Genomic DNA, 19,812 nt, shown 5'->3' on the forward strand with positions numbered 1-19,812 from the left:
TATTCACTCAACAACTGTACAAATATTACAATTAATTTTCCTTTAAAAAAAAAAAAAAAAAAAAAACAAAAAAAAAAAAAAAACCCAAAAAACCAACAAAAGTATAAAAATAATCTTTATATAGGAATCAAAGTTCATCTGTTAATCTTCTCTACATTTTTTTTTCCTTTTTTTTTTCTTTTTCTCCAAAGCAGTGGCGATCGTTCACGCGTTGAGGGAGCAAAGGTTGGGAGCGACAGAGGGAAGGCAGGCTGCTGGACAGCACGTGGGCTCCACGCTCAGCACCCACACGTCCCCATCTCACCCACTGTGCTGCCCGCTGCCATCAAACAGAAAGGATTCCAGGTTGTCCATTCCTATCGGATTCACTGCGCTTTTCCTACGGGGTGCTGCTGCATCCCACGGCGCAGAAAGGAGCAGGTCTGCTGGAGGAGCCCCACAGAGAGCAAAACAACACCAGGAGATGCTTTGGAAAGAAAGGAATCGAGCATACAGCCTCACCTCTGCAGCTGCCAAGCACTGAGTCCCGTATCCATCACTGCTGGTGCTGGCTGTGAGAAGCTGGCCTTCCCCCTATGGCAGTTTGCAGAGCAGGAAAGGCTCCGTGGGACGGCAGCGACTGCTGGGCTGGCAGGAAGATGTGCAAAACTGACAGTCGAATCTGACCCAAAAGCAACGTTGGGGTTTAAAAAGTACAACAGATCCAGGAGGGCTTTTTACTCCAACAACAGCAAAAAAAAAAAAAAAAAAAAAAAAAAAGAAAAGAAAAGAAATGCACGGGGCTCCATGGCTGCTCATCAAAAAGAAAGAAAGAAAAATAAAACACTCCAAAGCCACCTCAACAGACCTTCCATTAAAGAGCAATCTCATGACCAAAAAGATACAGCAAGGCATTGCGCTGTGCAGCAACCTGCCTACAGGCTCAGGGAGCACAGTATGAACACCAGAGCAAATTCATATCCATAGGAAGGCCGACCCTGAGCACATGCTAAGGAGGAAAAAAAACAGGGGGGGGGGAACAAAACACTATTTTGACAACACTTGTGAAACTCGTCGTGGCAAAGTACTGTTGAATCATTCCTGCTTGGTCGCCTTTACAACAGTTGAAGGCTCAAGTGCAATGCTGGAGAATAGCTAGATGTAATGCGAGCGGCGTCTGATGTACTTGGAATACCTTAAAGGCACCAGCTGGATCAGTCTTAACCTTTCAAGCAACTCATAAGAAGAAAACATTAATACTGGCACCCTTCTTCAGCCCTGCAGGAACAGCACAGCTGTTGGGCTGTGCATCAGGTGAGCAACCACCACGGCAGAACCAGGCATTCCTGCTGAAGCACAGCAGGGAAACTCTCAGCTCAGCTACTGTCCTACTGGGAGGGGCAGCCAACAGAGAAAAGTGCTTTGTCTTGTCAAACAAACTAGCTTGGATTGGAGTCACTGGAACAAATGGACCTTTTGGTGCCGTTGGTTTGCTTTTTGTTGATGTCATTCTAGGATATAACCACCCCCATTGAAACTAACTACCTCCGGGCTTGTGAACCGACCGTGCTATCAGGGCTCCGTGTAGCAGCTGGTACCTAGGAGGTGCAAAGTGCCTCTAGGAGTGCAGGAAAACCAAGGCATGCAGATTTGAGGAAGCTTGGAGAGGCACCCGGGCAAACTCAACAAATCACAGACCCTCTGAAGCGATGCCCAGAATCCAGTGAAGAGGGAGACGCAGCGAGGCGAGCTCAGTCCTTGCACGGGAGAGACAGGAGGAGAAAGAAGTGACGGGGAGGCTCCCGGCCCCCGAGTCCACATCTCTTGGTTCTGAGTTCATAGGAGAGTATCTCTGATTCGCTCACTCGTCGAGCTCTAGCACAAAAGGAATCCAAAAATAGATGCTTTCCAAAGAGTTACAAAAGGGTCTGTGTGTGCGAGGCTCACAGCCACGCTGAGGAGTCAGAGGTTAAGGACAGGCACGTCGAAGAGGTCGCAGACGCCTTCGCTCTCATCCAGGTTGTAGATGTAGTCGTGATCTCCAGGAGGGGGGGAGAGGCGGAGCAAGGGAGCAAACACTAGGAGAGAAAAGCCAGCAGTTGGTTACAAGGCTCAGCACTCCCACAGCCAGCCCGGAGCCAAGCTGTGGGATCTCTGAGATTGCTTCTCATCAGCCTTGCAGCACTGAAGAGGCTCATCTGCTCCTCGTGCATCACTCACAGCCTGGCCTAACAGTGAGAACCATGCCCTGAGCCCAGAACCATGAGGGCAAGGCTGTGAACAAGGCTGTCACCTGTACAAAGGCACACAGGACTGGTTTTCTCCCTCAGACAGGCCACACCATGAGGGGAAAACTCTTGAGACTCACCTTCAGATGACATCAGCTCCTCCAGCAGCTCAGAGTTCATGCATTCTAGGGAAGAGACAAACACAGTAAGCAATGCACTCTGACTTCAGCTGTGTGTGTGCGTAGTTTCACCACCCTTCCCAGTTTTTCTGGTCCTCTCCATGCCAGCCCTTTTTGGACTAAGGCGAGGTGAGTGCAGGCTGTGTCAGCAGGAAGCTCAGCCTCCTGCCCTGGCCAGAGGAACCACACGTGCTGGGCCACGCAGGCAGCACCAACAGATTCTACAGCAGGTTCCTTCCTGCTTAGCTCAGCCACAAGCCCGGTGCTTTCACCTGAAGGGTGATCCCTGCAGTGGTGTGCTAGCTGCAGTCCCAAGGGAAACTCTCCCACACGCATCTGAAATTGAGGTGGTAAAGCCTGATGCACTCCTCAATTACACATACTGGCTTTGCTAGAGTGGGGAGGAAAAAAAAGAAAGAGAGACGAGCTGTTCCAGAAGCAGCAAAACTAATCAATGTCTCCAGTTTCCTCCAGATTTGTCCCTCCTAATTGGATCCCTTCACTCCACAGCTGTGATATGCCATGGTAGGTTGGCTGGTTGCCCTCCAGCAAACATCTGAGCTCTGCATATCCTCCCCTAATGGGCCATTAACTGCTCTCTACTCTACTGCCCACACAACGCTATAAACAAAAATTATCTCCAAAATGTCATTCCTTCCTCCAGTGATGTTGATCTTGGCTAGCAGAGCCACGAAACACTTGAAAGGTTGGCAGGCAAGCAGCCAGGCCAAGCATGTGCAAACAGATCTTTTCCCTTTCAGAAGCTAAGTGTTTGGAAACAACATTCTGAATCCCTCTCTCACTTCACCAAGTTAAATAGTGACAATCTCAATCAGCCTGGCCAGGGTGATCTTTCACAAAAGGAACTCAGATGAGCCCATCTTCAAGATGCTGATTCACTGCAGGCCATTTCCTGGAGGACAGGAACCTACCTGCCTAGTTCCACGCTGTGAGATGAGAGGATTTCAACTAGAAGTAACCAGAGAGGAATGATACTAGCTAAAATACACAGCAGTAAAATACAGAATCTGTATTTTTAGACCTTCTTCAGTAGATGAGGGTAAAACAAGCAAGGTCCTTTACACCTTCGCTCCTGGATCTGAACTTCACTCCTCCAAACCAGGAGGAATATCCATGAAACAGCATGCATTACTGCAGATAGCAAACTTTTCCTTCACAGTAGTGTCCACAGAGTCCCATAGCAATTAGTTTGGGTTAAGCTGTACCTTCTCCACAGGTTTGCACCCTGCAGCACCTTATGTTCCACCCCACAAAGAACAAGCTTTGCTCTTCAGACCTGTTCAGTCATTACCAAGACCTCATGGTCTACAGCAGTGGATTCCCTGGTGCTGGGCTGAGCACAGAGGAATGGTGTTCTCCAGGTTGACTGTGACATTTAGGGCTGTGGGGTTTTTAAAGCAAAAGCTTTACTTTCACAAAGAACCAGGGACTCTGAGGAACAACTGTGACACGTTCTGTCACCACCACAAAGTGCTTGTGTGCACTCAGCTCTGCCATGCTCCGAGGCCAGGAAGAATTACAACAGCACTGAAAGGAAAGACTGGAATCCAGGTGTGCACATGCAGATATATGCTTCCCAGTTTAGGCTTATGTTAGATCAAATTCTGCCACCTTGCACCTCTTCTGCCCTTAGCCCAAAGCCCATCATTAGGAAGCAACAGTCAAACTTAGCTTGGACAGAGGCAGAACTGACACAAGTAACAGCATCCCCTCCCCAGCTGCAGCCCTAAAACCACTAAGGGTATTTCAAGGACAGCAGATGATCTCCTCAGATTATTTGCTTGGATCAGCCTTGGGCAGGCTACAGTCGAAACGAGACTAACAGGGATTTTGCTGGTAGCTGTAGATGGTGCAGGCAAGTTGGGAGAGGAGTGTGGGAAGGCAGAACACAGATTAGTGCTGGCACGGAGCCTGAAAAGCTCTCATCTGTATGCTGTATGGGAAACTTGAACAGAAACATTGCTGGTAATATGAAGACAGAAAAAAAGAGTGCCCAGCTACAAGGAGAGAGCTAGCAGCTACCATAAGCACCTTACAAAAACACATCTGCAAAATAATCCAATAGGGAGTGAATAAAACAGACATTAAGAGACATGAGTAAACTTCACACAAACTGTGGGTGGACTGGTGCAGAATGAGGCTGTGCTCAGGCTGTGAACGTACCTCTCGTTGGATCAAACATCTCTGACAGCTCTTTGGGAAGCTCCAGCACTGTGAATATAACAAACCAAATGATTTACGTTGTTAAATGAAGCATCTTTACAGCTTTATCACCCACTGCCTTGATAAAGCACTTCTGAGTAAAGGAGAAAAACAAAGGCTAGGACTCTCCTAATAATCTAACAAGTAACAAGAGTGCTGCTAGTGAAGACTTCACAGTCTCAAAACTCAGAGCTCGCACTACAAAAGGGGCTGAAGGGGAATGATCCCACCTAGAACAGCACAGACATCACGCGAGCATCTCTTGTGGCTTTTCTAGTACTGCCATCACAGGCAGTGGTGTGGCACCAGACATGACATGTCCCCTCCACGCCAGGTCCCCCAGCACCCTCACACAGCCGTGGGCTCTCTCCCCCAAGGAAATGCCTATTCACTCCTGATGGATCTGGCTGACAGCAGAGGCAGAGCAGAGTTCAGCTCGATTCCCTGGGGCCAGCAGCCACCCCCTCGCCCCCAGTGGCACAAGCTGGAGAGGCAGACAAACCAGGTGCATACTCACTTCCTGCAGGATCAGGTTTGATTGGCTCAAAGGAGGCAGAGGGGCTGGGTAGGACAGAGCTGCTGTCCAGAGAGGCAGAGGACTGCAGCAGCTGTGTGTCCAGCCTGGCTGTCTGGCTGCTGGGTGCAGACACATTGCTGAGGGGGTCGAGGTCACTGCTGCTCTTGGACTCCACCACTGAGATGCTGCATTCTGGAAGGAGCCACAGACACACACAGGATTTCCATCAGCACACCCAGTCCCACTAAGATGAAAGCTAAGGTTTGGTGCAGCAAACACACAGGTGTTCCCTTGGCCAGGTGCTGAGAGCGCCGTGTGCCCAGGTGCACGTTGCCCTGTTGAAGAGCAGCCACCCCATTTCTGCTCTCTGCAACATCCCTCTCACCTGTGCTCGTGTCTTTCTGCTCAGGAGGGCTGTGATCCTGAGTGCTGGAAGGTGTTGGCGTTGAGGGCTGGGTGCTGCTGGGAACAGATGCCTCTTGGAAGTGGGCGAGCGGCGGGATCTGTGGTTTTGAGGGTGCTACTGCCTGGCACTGGATGAGGTCTTCAGGGGGTGGGACGGGTAGCACTACTGGAGGAGAGCTCCAAGCGTCCTTGTTTACTAAGAGAACATCAATTGGACCACTGGTGCTCTTCAGATGGATCTGGTATTTCTTCTGCCTACTCGGGCCCTGAGGAAAGTCAGAAGCAAAACACAGACGTACATGAAGAGCTCTTTCCAAACAGAAGAGGAGTTTCCCAGTGGCAAGACGTGCTGTCCAGGCAGGTCAAGACAATTCACCTCTCAACAGCTCTCTCTGGAGCTCCTGCACTTACTGAAGCACTTCCAAATGACAGCTTCTTGGCAACTATTTGATAGCTGGAGCCATCCTTGAGCTGACGGTTCCTCCAGCTCCACCAAAACCACGACCACCGACTCCTTTCCAACTCTCAGCCTGCTCGATCCAGCAGCACCCCCCCAGAACACACACACAGCACGCAGCTGCTCTCTATCCATGCAGTTATCACTCACCTCAGGGATGGGAACCTCGAGGCGTGTGCCTGATGGGGCTCGAATGGCAAGGAGGGTGTCTCCTGTGGAAACAGACTGGTCAGCACTCAGAGGGCACAGGCTGTTCCCATGCTGACAGAGAGCCCCTCATCTCCTGCACTTCCCAAAGTCCACCCAGCTTTCTCTCCCTTGGAGGATTGCCATTGACACCCACTCCAGCTGCTAAACATGTTGTAGAGCTCTGAATGTACCAACCCTGAGGGCATAAAGAACCTGGAAAACTTTCCAAGCAACCCTTCAGAAAAAAAAAAAATCAAGGTTTGTTTTTTTTTTTTCCAGCAAATTCCTTCACAGGACTCACTCATCATTTTCCCCAATCTGAATTGTGAACAGAACAGCACACGGCTGGAAGAGCTGCCCTCAGCACACAGCAGAGACAGCTAACAGCACAGCAGCCTCACGTGTACCAGCACCTGAAACCAATGCTCCCCTGCCTCTATCAGCAAGAGTTGCCTGGTGCTGGCTGTGTTGGCCCCTGCATGGAGACACAAGGAGCCAGGCTGACAGCATCATCTCCTTTCCAAGTCCTGCAGCTCCTTCAGAACACAGCACTGCCAGATGAGCAGCTTCCATTCCGCATCCAGGTTTACATTTAGCATGAGAAATGTGAATGGGGAAATGCCAGTGCTGTGAACATCAGGCACATTAAGGCCAAGCAGACAGCAGCTTTCAGTGTGAATGCTTGGTGTGGCTTGTGCACACACTTCACCAATATCCTGCATGAAGCTCCATTCATAATCTTCTCTAAGACCCACAGAGCAGACAGCAGAAGAGCACATCCTTCTATTTCAGACAGGCTGTCAGATCAGCCAGATTAGAAGTACAAGATTTGTGAATAATAAGATGGGATTTCTTTAACAAATCTGTCCTTAAGGAAAGTATTGTTAGAAGACGTTGAAAAGGCACAGCAGAGCCCAAAGAAAGCTCAAGCTTTGAGACCCGAACGCCTCTACAGCACAGGCACTGCCCTTCTATCTCTCCTGATAGCTGAGTCCCAAATATTTTCACAAAACAATCAGTGCACAGAGTGTTTCCACTTCCTTTTTGATTCTGCAAGCACAAAGCATATCACAACAGAAGGCAAAATTACGTTTCCCAGTCACTAAGAACTAAATATTCTCATTTATTTTAAATTCAGATAAAGAATTCGTATTTGACAAGAGTACAAGCAAGCAAAGCTTCAAGTCCTAACTCGGAGAAAATGTCTTTGATCACAGTCAGCAAGAATAAAAAAGGGGCTAAAATTCAGCCTTCCAACACAAGAGCTCTGACACAGAACCTCTGCAAGGCTCAGACTTGGCAGGAGGGGGAGTCAGACACTCTGTGTAAGGAATATTCATGCAGCAAAACTGGGCACACACCAAACAAAGGGAAAACAGGGCTCAGGCTTCTGTTCCAAAGGATTTCAGACTTGTCCTCGCTAAGCTCTCATCTTCTCTGTGCTTTTTGGTGCAGTTTGAATTCAGATGCAAACTCTTTCAGAAAAAACAGGTGCAATAAAAATGCAAAATGCTCAGTCAACCAAGCAATAATCTGTCTGCTGGTCTCCAGGAAGCTCCTGCAGGCTGTTATGAACTATCTGGCCCCAAGCACTGTCAAACTGAAAACAACCCCTGCCCCCAAGAAGCACGCCCTTAAACCAGAAGAAACAGTAAAGCAAGGGCTGGTGCACATGAATCAGCAGCAGGAACTCGAGCAGGATAAAGTCTGGTGAACAAGGACAGTGCAAGAAAGGAAAGATGGGACATGGAAAAACATGCAGTGCAGGGTAAGGAGACAGCTTGGAAGAGGTGAGCAGTCAGACAAGGGTCTGCACAGCTGGCTGGGCAGGATAAGCAGCTTCCACCTTGAACTGTTTGAGGCAAGCAAGCAGATGTAGGTTGTGGAGGGTCAGGAGAGGACAGGCATTCACTGAAGCAGAAAGCAGCTCTGAATCCACACTGCTACAGCTGAGAAGGCTGCCACACTGCACACGGGATATTTCTGGCCCTGCAGCTAACACTGCAACAGGATGAGGACACCTCCTGCTCCCTCACCTCTTCTGGTGACAACAAAGCTGCAATTCAGTGGTTCCCAAACCAAAGGATGGCAGCAAAGCTTGAACCATAGTTTCCACAATGCTTACTGGGCAGCCCATGCTCAGGCCTAAGCCTGGATGTGCTGCCTCCTCTTTCTTGGAGAAAGAAAAGCAGCTGGGATAGGCTGACAGGACTGCAGTATTACATCTTTATGACGCAGCACCATTTCCTCACCTGTGAAGCACTTGCAGATATCTTCATGTGTCACATAAGCTAGCGTTTGGAAGGTCAAGGAGAAAGGCTGCAGTCCTGTGAAGACAGAACTCAAAGGGCACCTGGAGTTTCCTTCCTTTCTGAACACAAGAAATGCTGCAAAGGAAGCTATTTCCTACACTGGGCAGTGCTCCTTTGCTTCCAGAAGGGGGCACGACCTCCTCACCCTTTCCAGAGGGGGCATGACCTCCAGCAACATGAGGTGCTCCCAGCAGAGCACTGCCAGCCCAGCCCCAGCTCCTGCCTTCCAGCCCTGAGACTAACAAAATCCAGCTGACAAAAGGATATCAGTTGTTCTGCACGTCTTCTGTGACATTTTTGATGCTCTGCTGAACCCACATCTTCTGCTTCTCCAGCTCCTGCTCCTGCTGCTCCAGGTCCTCTATGTCTGCCTTCAGCTCAATGAGTTTGTGAGCAATCTCACGTGTGTTGCAGCCAGGACCCACCCCTCTGTGCAGAGCAAACAGCAGTGACATGCATCAGCTAACAGAGCAACCAAAAAGATCCAGCCTCTGAGAGCTGCCACCTCCCCTCCTGCCCCCTCCATCACACATCAAGGCCAGAGAATCTCACCTGCAGCCCCACACCATCTTCCAGCACAGCACCACTCAGTGCATCCTCCTACACCCCGCAGCCCAGCAGGGCTCTCCCCCACCTCCAGCACCATGAAAGGTATCTTTTCTAACTCAAGACATGGAAATAGTTTGCACCTAAATAACAGCTCTGCTGTAAAAGTGATGTGCCATACATACTTCAGCATTCCTCATCACTACCATCAGCACAGGCCACTGTGAAATCAGCAGAAAGGCACCCAGAAGACAGGACCTTGGACCAGAATGGACCCACGAATGACTTTAAACCTTCTCTGTCACTCACTTCCACTGGATACTGTTCTTTGATTTCTTCTCAATCAGCCCAATCCCTTCCAGGACATTTGTGATATCATAGATTCGTCGTTTCTGTCGCACTGCCAAGGTGTCTGCAGCCTGCAAGAGAAGTCAGACACTTAAACTCCAAACTCTCAGTCATGTTTCTCTCTTTCCTGCCTGCCAGATTAATTCCTGACCAAGCTGTCTGCTCACCACTCCACACTGCAGCAGCAAGGCAGGGCTACAAGCCTGGCAGCCTCAGTGTTCAGTGCTCCTCCAAAATAAGGGGAGATGGGAATCTGAATGTAAAGGGCTGACTGACAACACTTTAGCAAAGCTGACATTCAAAAGGCCTTTTATATCCAAACCTGATGCCACCTCATAGAGAACAGACACAATGTCAGGAGGCAGAGTCCTCTGGAAATGGCTACAAGGAGGACAGTAAGCGTGGGTGCAAGGACAGAGCACTGGAACAGGCTGCCCAAAAGGCTGAGGTGTGTTTCCTTCTCTGGAGGTATTCAGAACCCACCTGGATGCCTTTGTGTGCATTCTAGTCCAGGGACTTGCTTCAGCAGGGGGGATGGACTACACAAACTCCAGAAGCCCCCTACAATCCTGTGATTCTGACCCTTTGAAGGACCCTCCCTTCACATTCAGGAGGCACCAGGTGGTGCTGATATTGTTTCCAGATGACAGTGTAGCACTAGCAAGAGTTGAACTGATGCCAGTCGTATAGTGGTGTCACACAGAGGACAGTGCAGAAATGACTTTCTTCTCTCACACTCCAGGACTACAGTGGCCCTTCACAAATTACACTAACAAACACGACCCCCACTGAACTGACAGCTTAGGGAATGCTGCTCTTCTGCCCAAATCCAAGGAGACGGCAGTTTGGCACAGGAGAGGACAGCATTCAGCAGCCAGGGGACTGCCCCAGGCTTTCCGCTTTCAGCACGCTCTCTGCTGCTCACACACACATCCACCTTAGAGTGGTTTCTATAAACCGCAGTGGAGTTTCACATGTAGAAAAGGCTTAGCTTTAAAGTGCTATGCATACCACACAGGCAGAGTTCCTCCGTCACGGAGGTCTCGAAAAAGAGCAAGGCAAATTCACCCAACGCTCCCCCACAGCCTAAACAGACAACCTGTGCCAGAGGTGGAGCAGCCCACGGCAGCCTTCCTTCTGCTCGGAGGGCACGGTGCAGAAGGCTGCGTTGTGTGACGGGAAAAGAACCGACGGGCCACACGAGCAGACAGACACAGAGCACGGGACGTGCAGCAGCAGCAGGGTGGTGGCACAAGAGCAGCCCCAGCGTGCGGCCCGCCCCCTCCCCACTCTCCCCCCTCACACAGCAGTGCCCCCGGCCGGGCCTCCCCAGCCTCCAGCAGCCCCGCACCAGCTTCAGGTCCAGCACGCCGTCCTTGGCCTCCTGCAACAGCGACACGAACTTGGTGGTGAGCAGCCCCAGGCTCTTCTCGTGCCGGCTGGGCGCCCCGGCACCTCCGCTCCCACCGCCACCGCCTCCTCCTCCGCCGCCTCCAGCCCCGGGGGGTTGCGGCCCGCACTCCGCCATCTGCCCGCCGCCGGCTCCGGGCCCGCCGCGCTTCCGCTTCCGGTTCGAGGAGCATGACGGGAACTTCCGGTGTGGGGCGGGGAGCGCGCGGAGGCCACGTGGGGAAGGAAGGGGGGCAAAGCGGGGCGGGGCGGCTTTTGCTCCGGGATTCCCGGTTCCTTTGTGGGCTGCTGCGAGCCTCTGGATGGTGCCTTCATCCCCCTCCGAGGGCTGCAGGGCGGAATTGGGGCGGTGTGCGATGCCTGAGCCCACCGCTTCTCCGGGCGAGGGATGCTCGAGCGTCCCATGCACCACCTCACCGTAACCCTGAGAAGGTGGTCGGTGGCCCCAGGACATCCCGTTCCTCGTTAACCAAGGCAGCCATGGTCAACTCGTGTCCCCAAGCCTTCCAAGCCATCGCCCGGCCACCTTCCCATACCTCGTGAACGCACCAAACCCCCGCTGCGCCTCGTGGTGAGCTCACACCTCAGACAAAGCGTCGGGGAAGCTCAGCTCCAGCACAAAGCAGAACCCCTGGGCACCCAGCAGCCACGGGGGGCACTCAGGGCCCTCCCTGCACCATAGGGGGCCGCGTGCCTTGTGGCGGTTCTTTACGTCCGTCCTCCTTCCCCTGCTCCCCCTCCGGCCCCGACATCCTGAGCGCGTCCTCGGGAACACAATGAGCCCCTGAGGATCGCCGTGTGCCGGAGGAAACGGCCGTCGGCTTCCTCCTCTCGGTCCAGCCCCGCTCGTGTGCGTACAGCAGCGGTAAGACCATGGGCATGTCGGCAAAGGACGAGCGCTGCGCGAGCCCTACAGGTAACGGGGACGATGCAGCACCCCCCTGGTGCTGGGCAGGGGAGGAGGGCTGCCGCTCCGTGCTCCTCACGATCCCCCAGTCCCTGCTTTGCCACCTTCTCCCTACGCTGCAGCCTTTCCCTCGGAGCTCCCCACCCTCCAGGGATGCGCTGCTCTTCCTTGGAAGCCCCCAGCCCCAGCGGTGTCCTTGCAGGGGAGCTCGGCTGGGGACAGGGTGGCATTCCTGGGGGGGTACAGGGAGCCCTAGTTCTGGAGAGGGGGGGGAAACGATGAACCAAATAGTGAATCGAGCCCTGGAGATGGGCTGGGTCACAACCCTCAGCCCTTGGTGTGGTTTTGGACACTTTTGTTTGGACTCTTTGTGAAGACAGCCCCACGCAGCCCATCAGGTGCCTTTGGAACACCGAGGAGGCCAGGAGCCTGGGTCTGCTTCTGTCAGCACAGCAGAGCCACCACCGCCTCCAGGAGTGCCACATGGACAGGCAGTGCCAACTCTTTGTGCCACCTGCTGACTCACTGCCTGCCCAGGTGGCACGAGACCCCCTTGGGCAACCTGTCCTTGTCATGCTGGGTCACCTCAGGGTGGCACCCCGAGCTGGTGGGTTGGATGACAGCTCCTCAGGGCAGCCTGCTGTCCACTGCGTGGCCCCATCCATGGCTGTGGGATGTCAGGGAGCCCTCCCAGGATGTCTCCTTGCAGCCTTGCAAGGAGTCCAGTTTCCCATATCTGTGTGTGCCTGAACATCCGCTCACAATGGTTTCCTGTTTCTGGCCTCAGGGGCCTTTCCTGCCCTGCAAGGAGAGGCTTCGTTTTGCTCATTAACCTCTGGCTTCATCCCCAGATGAGGAGTGGCCAGAGGTGGAAAAGGCTGAGAAGTTAGCGAGAGGAGCTGCTCTGAAATGGGCTTCAGGGGTGTTCTATCGGCCTGAGAAACTGGAGGGGCTCGGGCACTACCGAAACAGAGAGACACAGAGGAACAGCTCCATCCAGTCCCGGCTGAAGGTGGGTGTTTGTCGTGTTCCACCCAATCGGTGCTCACAGCTTCACACCTCCCCAGGGTCTTCTGTGTGGAATCATCATTTTTTCCACTTCTGGGAAAAATCTCGTCCTTGGTGGGAGCCAAGTTGTTTAGATTTAGTTCTTTAGGATTTGGTACCACCCCTGCCCTACTCAAAATGAGCCTCCTCTGCCTCTGTCTGTCCTGTAGAACAATGCACTAAGGGAGTTCAGCACATCCCACGTGTGGGACACGGTGCTCCCCATCGTGATCCCATCCCCTTCCCCATGGCTGGGAGGAGGCAGCCCCATCCCTGCCTGCTGAGCCCACACAGGAGAAGCAGTATTTCTGCACACATAGATAAGGGAGGCACACACCTCCTTGATCAGGGTGACACTGTGGACCCTTTCTGCATAACCTGAGCAGTCTGATTATTCTGATTTTGGAAATGGTTTTAAAACTGAAAGGAGACATCTAGTTACTGCTCACCCTGCTGCCTTGGTAACCCGAAAGGGATGCCCTCCCTTCTCTCACCTCATGCATAGTAGCCATTGGGCACCCCAAACCTCGCAAACAGTCACGGTAAACTGTGACACAGTGCACTCTGAAGGGGTGAAACTGGCCATTCCTGCTGCTGGAGGAGCTGTCTTGATGCTGTGTGTACTTGGGATCATAGTGAGTGGGGACAGCATAGTGGCAGAGGCAAATCTGAGCTTCTGGGGCTGGGAAAGGGCATGCAAGAGTGTAATGAGAGGGCTGGGGGCAAACAGTGCAAGCCTTCAAGAGCTTCTCTGCTGCCCCTCTGTCCTCTTCTGCTCCTCAGTCAACTGTGCAGTCTTACCTGGAGGGGGTGAGCACTGGACTGGAGCAACTGCGGTCAGCGGTCCAGGAGGTGCAAAGCGTGTGCCAGGACATGGGGGCAGCAAGGTGGGCCCTGCTCGACTGCGCAGATCGCTTCCAGGACCTCCAGCAGATGCGGGCGCTGATGGCAGAGCACATGCAGCTGGCCTCGGTGGTCCAGGTGCTGCCCCAGCTCTTCTCAGGTAGGGCACTGGCCCAGTCCATATGGAGTTAGGCTGGAAGTTCACTTGGAGTTATTCCAGTCCAACCCTGGGCTCTGCTCGGGGCTGGTGGCAAAGTCAGAGCAGGTTGTGCAGGCTTTGCCAGTTGGAAAAGCCTGGAAAGTCTGTGGATGGAGATGCCCCTGCCTCCCAGCACTGTCCTCCCAGGAGCACCTTCCCCTCGTGATCTCCCTCTAACCTGTGCCCACACCCTGTGCTCAATCCTGGCATCTCTCCTCTCACAGTCCACGAGGTTTTTTCCCATGCCCTGCAGCTGCTCCGTGGGCAGCATCTCCTGGAGGCCCATGCAGAGCTCATGATGATGGAGCACCTCCGAGATGATATCCTTTCCCAGCTGCACCTTCGTGGGCTCTCCAGTGCCCAGGCAACTGTGTTGTCCTACTTCAGCTGTCTGCAAGAGCTCAACGAGAGCCTGGCCAAGCAGCTGTGGAGCATCGTGAGCAGCAGCCTGCAGCTGGTGCGGGAAGACCCAGTTCTCTTTGTCACCGCCATCAGGATCATTGAGCGGGAGGAGAAAATAGATGACACTCTACTCCTGGATGCCACCTTCCTGCCCCCTGGCCGCCCGAAGGGCTGGAGGCAGAAGTTTTACCATGTTCTCCAGGAGACCATCACAGCAGCTCACTTTAATGCCATCCGTATGGATGCTGAAGGTCCGGGGCTGGCCAGGCACCTCACTGCACTGCAGAGGGACATCGTGTCCGAGCTGCGTGTGGTGAAGGACCTGATGGTCCAGTGTGTCCCAGCACACTACAACATCCTCAGTGTCTGCACTGCCACGTACCACCGGGCCCTCAGTAGCCACCTCCAGGACATCCTCCGAGAGGACCTGGACAAACAGGCACTCTTCCTCCTCCTCGAGTGGGTGCTTCGCATGTACCCCAGGTCAGCACCTGCCTCGCAGGCAGGGAACCAGGCTGTCACCAACACGCAGCCTCTGGGGACCACGGGGAGGGCAGATGTAGAAACTGCAGGCAAACACAGCCCTGTCCCACCTTTGCCCTCAGCCCGGAGGTGATGGGTCACCCTGACCTCCTCCCAGAAGTGGATGTTTCTTCTCTGGGCCCCCTGATCTCCCCTGAGCTTGTGGATCAGACAGAGAGGAAATATGTGGAGAAAGTCAAGGTGAGCAAGCAGGGCAGCATGTGTGCAGATTCTCAGGCATGGCCATCATGCAGCCACCTGCTCTGACAGCGGCAGGAGCCCGTGGCATGAGGCTGGGGCTCACTGCTGGGCTGCGTGTTGGTTCTGGGGGTGTTGGTAGCTGACTTTGGGACTGGCTGTGGTGGGAATCCATCCCACAGGCGAGCGTGATCGAGTGGATGCAGAGGACCCTGGAGGTGGAGTTCAAGGAGTGGTTCAGAGAAGAGGAACCTGAGATGGACCATCAGGGCTTCTTCCAGTCTGCCCTGCCTGTCATTGTCGTGCAGGTGAGTGCCCAGCACTGTGGTCGAGCCCAGGCACTTTTGCCCCTGCTGCTTTGGTTGCTTGTTCAGGGCCGCGTTGATCTCATTGTGGCTCCCCTCTTCTCTTGTGTTCAGTGTTCTCTGCGGTGCAGCTTGGGACAGGCCATGCTCAGAGCACCCCAAAAGGCATCGTGGCCCCTGACCTTACGTCCACTCTCCTTTCCTTGCGCAGATGCTGAGTGAGAATATCCAGGTAGCCTCCTTGATCACAGACTCCCTGCAGCAGAAGGTCTACAACATGGCCCTGGAGGAGCTCGAGGCTTTTCTGGGACGGTCAGTGGAGCCCCCCTCCCACCCTTGCCTATCCTTGCAGACCCTGGGTCCCCACAGCACAGCCTTTCTACCATGGGGCTGTGTCCCAGCTCATGGGGGCCACCAGATCCCAGGGCCTGTTGCCCTAAGTGCCTCTCTGGTGGTGCTGAGCCCTGCTCTGGACCCCTGAGGGGTCCAAAGTGGGTCCAGCTATCTGATGCTGCCCAAGAACAGGCCACTGCCAGCTTGGCAGCAGTGAGCTGGGAGGTTTGTGGGAAGCCCACGTTCCCCCAGGTGCTGCAGCAGCATCCCAGCTCTGGGCTTTGTGGCAGGAGCTCTGCCTGCCCATCACGGATCACTGGCTGTGTTGCAGCCTGAGGGAAGTCCTTGTGCAGTGTGGAAAGGAGCACCAGAAGGATCGGACCGTACCCAAGCACTACGTCCCCTACCTCCTGGCCATGCTCAACAACAACCTGGCTCTCAGGTAATGCATGCCTCATGGCTGCCTCTCAGAATAACCCCACCACCACAAGGAAGCCACAAGTTCTCCATCCTCCTGCCCTTCCTGGGCTAACTGTCCCCTCCCTTCTCTCTCGGTCTCCTAGTTCCTCTATCCCCTCTCTGCACCCCAATGCTGCCTGCAGAGAAGTCCCTGCATCTCTCCAGGTTGCTCTGGACAAGATGCAGAAGAAAGCCTGCCAGCTGCTGCTGGAGGAGCTGCTCCTTGACTTACAGGTATGTTTATCCACAGCCCAAGGCTGCTGGGGATGCAAAGATCCCTCACCAGCAAGAACAGCACTATTACTACTCTGTCTATTCCTGCCTAGCTTATAGGCCACGTGCTCCGTGCTAGCGAGCAGCATTCAGCCAGCTATCATCCCTCAAACACAGCTCCCAGACATTGATAATCTACACCAGCCTGCCAACACCACCCGGTATCACCATGGCATATGGCCCCAAACCCACCAACTGACAGGGCTGGGGAGACACAGCCCACCTGGGCTCCCTTGCACTCCTTTTCTGTGGCTCTTTTGTGGCACAAAACCAAGGAGAGAGCACATCCGTGCAGAGGATACAAACCCATGCGTGACTGCCCCAGTCGTTTCCTGCCAGCATAGTCAAATTTAGCTTTCCTGGAACAAATCTGGAAAAACTAATGGCATTGCTATTTAGGGCTGGAAGGCGAATGCCATAGAAACAAAGGAGCAGCTAAAGGGTGAAACACTCACAGGCAGCATGGAGACTGCCACACTGCAGAGAGACTGTGCTGTTAGGCAGGAAGATGCTGCCTACAAGGACAGCAGGGGAGGAAAAGCCCCCAGCCAAAAACATGTTATGTCTACACAGCAAAAGGAGCAGAAATTAGAACTGCATCAGGGCAGGCCAAAAGCAAGTGTGTGAGGAGCAGCTTGCTGCCCCAGAGCTCAGGTGCTGGCTGTGGTGCAGTGCCCAGCAGCAACAGTGAAGTCAGGTAAAGTCCCAAAACACTGACCTGTGAGCATCAGGAAGACCCAAGAATGACAGTCCTCATGTTTCCCATCCATTTCCTGATGTAGATCACTGTTTTATGTTGGCTTTTGCCAAGCAGGGCCCTCTGGCAGCAATAGGCTTCAGCGAGCTGCAGGAGGGCAGGTGCTATGGGATGCCGTGCCTCTCTTCAGCTGGGAGCTGCTACAAGAGCAATGCAGTGCAGGGCACCTGATGCTCCTCCTGTGCTCGTTTCAGCCCTTCTACGTGCAGCTGCCTTCACGCAAGTGGCTCTTGGGGTCCCAGCTGGTCAACAGCATGTGTGAAGTGATCGACAAATACACAAAGGACTTCTCCCACGTCAGGAAGCCCGCCTTCTCGGTACAGCTATTGCATGGCTTCCCTCTGACGGGCTGCTGGTTTGCAGGATGAGGGTGTTGGGCAGTTGGTTGCGGTGCTAGGGCTCAGGACACAGCCCAAAGGGTGCTGGGAGGGGAATAGAGATCTGCTGGAGGGCCCATGTCCTCCAGAGCATCCCACAGGGCACCATCACACAGATTTGCTCCAAATTCAGATGCCTTTCTGCCTGCTTTCCCTTCTGGGCAATTCACTGTCAACCCCCTGAGCTAACAGCTTTCTTCTGCCCTGGTGCTCAGCTCCTGCTGATGGAGAGTGAGCTCCTGGTGGCGAGCCAATACCTGAGGGCACTCATGCAGAAGAAGATGGTGTGCAAGAGCAAGGAGGAGAGGGGCCAGTTCTGTGACCGCCTGCTGCAGGACGCCACGCAGCTCCGGGAGCTCTTCTGCAGCCTGGTGAGGGATGCCTGAATGTGGTGGGGAGTTGGGCTTGGGCCGTGAGAGAGGGGCATTGCACAAGCCCTGGGGCAGCCCCATAGCGAGGTGAGCGCAAGGAGCTATGAGCTGTTCCTGCAGCCCACAGCAGATGGAGAATTGCATCAGCCCATGCACAGCTGTTACACTTAGGGTAGTTGTGAGGCCAAGATGGGAGGGAACTGGCTGGGAGCTCACCCATGTCACACTCCCCCTTCTCAGGGCCTGGACAGGAGCCAGCAGAGCTTGGAGGCCGTGTTTGCTTTGCGGGAGCTGATCTGCCTCAAAGATCCAGCGCTACTCAGCCTGGAGGTGCTGGGCTTCATCACCAAGTACCCCGATGTCAGGTAGGAAGCCCAGCTCTGCTCACCTGTGACTGAGCATGACTGCTCTGTGGAGCCAGGCTTGGGCTGGAGAGCATGCAGAAACCTGGGCTCCCTCCTTTGTGAGGTTTCTTTTTGCCATGACCCAAATTTGAGGGGTTCCTGCAAAAACCCAATGACAAAGATGTAAAGGGAAAGGCAGTTCTGCTGTGGTGCTCACTTGTCCATATTTAGTCATCAAAACGGTGAGAAATCATGAATCACCTAATTGGAAATGTCAGAATTGTCCAAAACCCATGAAATGCCAAGATGAAAACTTGAAGTTTTATGGGGTTACTTTCAAGCCGATTAAAAAAATCAGCTGGTTTGAAGTTCCAGCTCTCCCCAGCCTCAGCTTCTCTGGATCACGGGAGGTTTGAGGGACGTGAGCAGGGCTCATGGCACTGTGAGCCAGCTGCTCCCTGCTCACCTCCTGCTCTCTGCCCAGCGATGAGCACATCTCCACTTTGCTGGACCTCCGGGGTGACATCTCCAAAGATGTGAGACACGTGGTGCTGGAAATGATGGCACAGAACCCCCAGCCTCTGCCCGAAGGCTACCGGCCCATCTTCAGCACCATCCTGGTTCCTGCACCTGAGCTGCCCTTCTGCCTGCGCAAGGCCAAGTGTGCCTGAGACATCGCACTGCCTGCAGCAGCCCTGCTTCCCACTGCCCCACCGACGTATGGACCGAACAGGACAGCTCCAAGGCGGTGTGTGGGGAGAACGGAGATGATGCACGGCATCCCCACACCTTGCCCTGTGTTGGGACAGTCTGGATACGTGCCATCCTGCTCTGAGCTTGCCTTGCTGAGCTGTTACCCTCCAAGCAGACCTAGGAGACCTGGCTCAGGAGAAAATCAAGGCTGCTTAGGTCTAGCTTACTGCCAAGAGAACAAGAGGATCAACAGAGCGAAGGACAGGGGGCTACAGCTGGGGTGAAGCCAAGTCTCTTGGGGCTGCAGCAATTTCTGGTGCATCCAGGCAGCCAGAGTGACCTGTGCGTTGGTTCTTTTCTCACCACAGCTCCAAAACTGGAGCACTGCTAGTCCCAGGTTTACAGGGTCTTACAGGACCAGCTGGGTCCTCCATGGATCTCAGCCGGCTCACTATGGCTAATGACCAGAGAGGAGAAGGAACACACGGAGCTCTTGCCACCAACTCTCTCCCTGCTCGCATGGAGGGACAGATCAGAGTTCTGGTGACCTGCCCAAGCTCTCTGGTCAACATTTACAATAGCATCAAAGTCCAAGACTTCAGTACTTGAGAGAATGTGAATGGAGTCTCAGCTTTCTCCATGATGGGCAGACCTCCCTGGGCACAGTCATCCTCTGCTGCTCTCCATCCCTTGGTCCTCTTTTCCTCATATGCCAGGGGAAGGTGAGGAGCAGAAGCATGTTGTGTGCTCTGCTTCCTTGGAGCAGCACAGCTCTCTTTTGCCACTTCCTCCTGCCTGGCCTGCACTGTTTTGCCAGCCCTGCAGGCATCTTGGGCAGTGGAAGGGCTGAATTCTATGCTCTGCCATTCTTTCTGCCTTACGATGGGCCTGATCCCACTGCTGTTGTATGGCACCAATGCCAATAATAAAGACCTGAGCTCTGCAATAGCTTACCTGGCTATGTCTGGCCAATGTGCCTCAGGGGAGCA

At 53.7% G+C, this 19,812-nt stretch overlaps 2 protein-coding genes across 2 annotated transcripts; one reads left to right on the plus strand and one right to left on the minus strand.

Annotated features, from left to right (window-relative positions):
• Window positions 1-83: 83 nt before the first annotated feature.
• Window positions 84-10,911, minus strand: E2F4 (E2F transcription factor 4). The gene is made up of 10 exons (XM_042821661.1): window positions 10,735-10,911; window positions 9,345-9,454; window positions 8,757-8,918; window positions 8,430-8,473; window positions 6,139-6,200; window positions 5,512-5,797; window positions 5,127-5,318; window positions 4,571-4,618; window positions 2,348-2,392; window positions 84-2,057 (listed from the first exon to the last, which is right to left on the minus strand). Exons 1-10 carry the CDS (start codon window positions 10,909-10,911, stop codon window positions 1,942-1,944), a joined length of 1,242 nt encoding a protein of 413 aa, XP_042677595.1. The 3' UTR covers window positions 84-1,941.
• A 212-nt stretch (window positions 10,912-11,123) lies between these two features.
• On the plus strand, window positions 11,124-19,771 carry EXOC3L1 (exocyst complex component 3 like 1). The gene is made up of 14 exons (XM_042821659.1): window positions 11,124-11,364; window positions 11,476-11,709; window positions 12,552-12,712; window positions 13,531-13,750; window positions 14,014-14,674; window positions 14,797-14,914; window positions 15,094-15,219; window positions 15,428-15,528; window positions 15,881-15,991; window positions 16,113-16,242; window positions 17,233-17,355; window positions 17,631-17,786; window positions 18,027-18,151; window positions 18,615-19,771. Exons 2-14 carry the CDS (start codon window positions 11,667-11,669, stop codon window positions 18,799-18,801), a joined length of 2,262 nt encoding a protein of 753 aa, XP_042677593.1. The 5' UTR covers window positions 11,124-11,364; window positions 11,476-11,666; the 3' UTR covers window positions 18,802-19,771.
• Window positions 19,772-19,812: the final 41 nt, after the last annotated feature.

Source organism: Centrocercus urophasianus, unplaced genomic scaffold, assembly GCF_019232065.1.
Source record: "Centrocercus urophasianus isolate 14NV4802_14NV808 unplaced genomic scaffold, USGS_Curo_1.0 seq_2, whole genome shotgun sequence".
Taxonomy (NCBI): domain Eukaryota; kingdom Metazoa; phylum Chordata; class Aves; order Galliformes; family Phasianidae; genus Centrocercus; species Centrocercus urophasianus.

Excerpts from the sequence above, each read along its gene's own strand:
- E2F4 (XM_042821661.1), bottom strand. The coding sequence starts at position 10,911 with ATGGCGGAGTGCGGGCCGCAACCCCCCGGGGCTGGAGGCGGCGGAGGA. Across the intron at positions 5,319-5,511 it reads GCAGAAAGACACGAGCACAG|AATGCAGCATCTCAGTGGTG; the intron begins GTGAGAGGGATG and ends GGCTCCTTCCAG. Across the intron at positions 2,058-2,347 it reads GGAGCTGATGTCATCTGAAG|TGTTTGCTCCCTTGCTCCGC; the intron begins GTGAGTCTCAAG and ends TTTCTCTCCTAG.
- EXOC3L1 (XM_042821659.1), top strand. The coding sequence starts at position 11,667 with ATGGGCATGTCGGCAAAGGACGAGCGCTGCGCGAGCCCTACAG. Across the intron at positions 13,751-14,013 it reads GCTGCCCCAGCTCTTCTCAG|TCCACGAGGTTTTTTCCCAT; the intron begins GTAGGGCACTGG and ends CTCCTCTCACAG. Across the intron at positions 16,243-17,232 it reads AGCTGCTCCTTGACTTACAG|CCCTTCTACGTGCAGCTGCC; the intron begins GTATGTTTATCC and ends TGCTCGTTTCAG.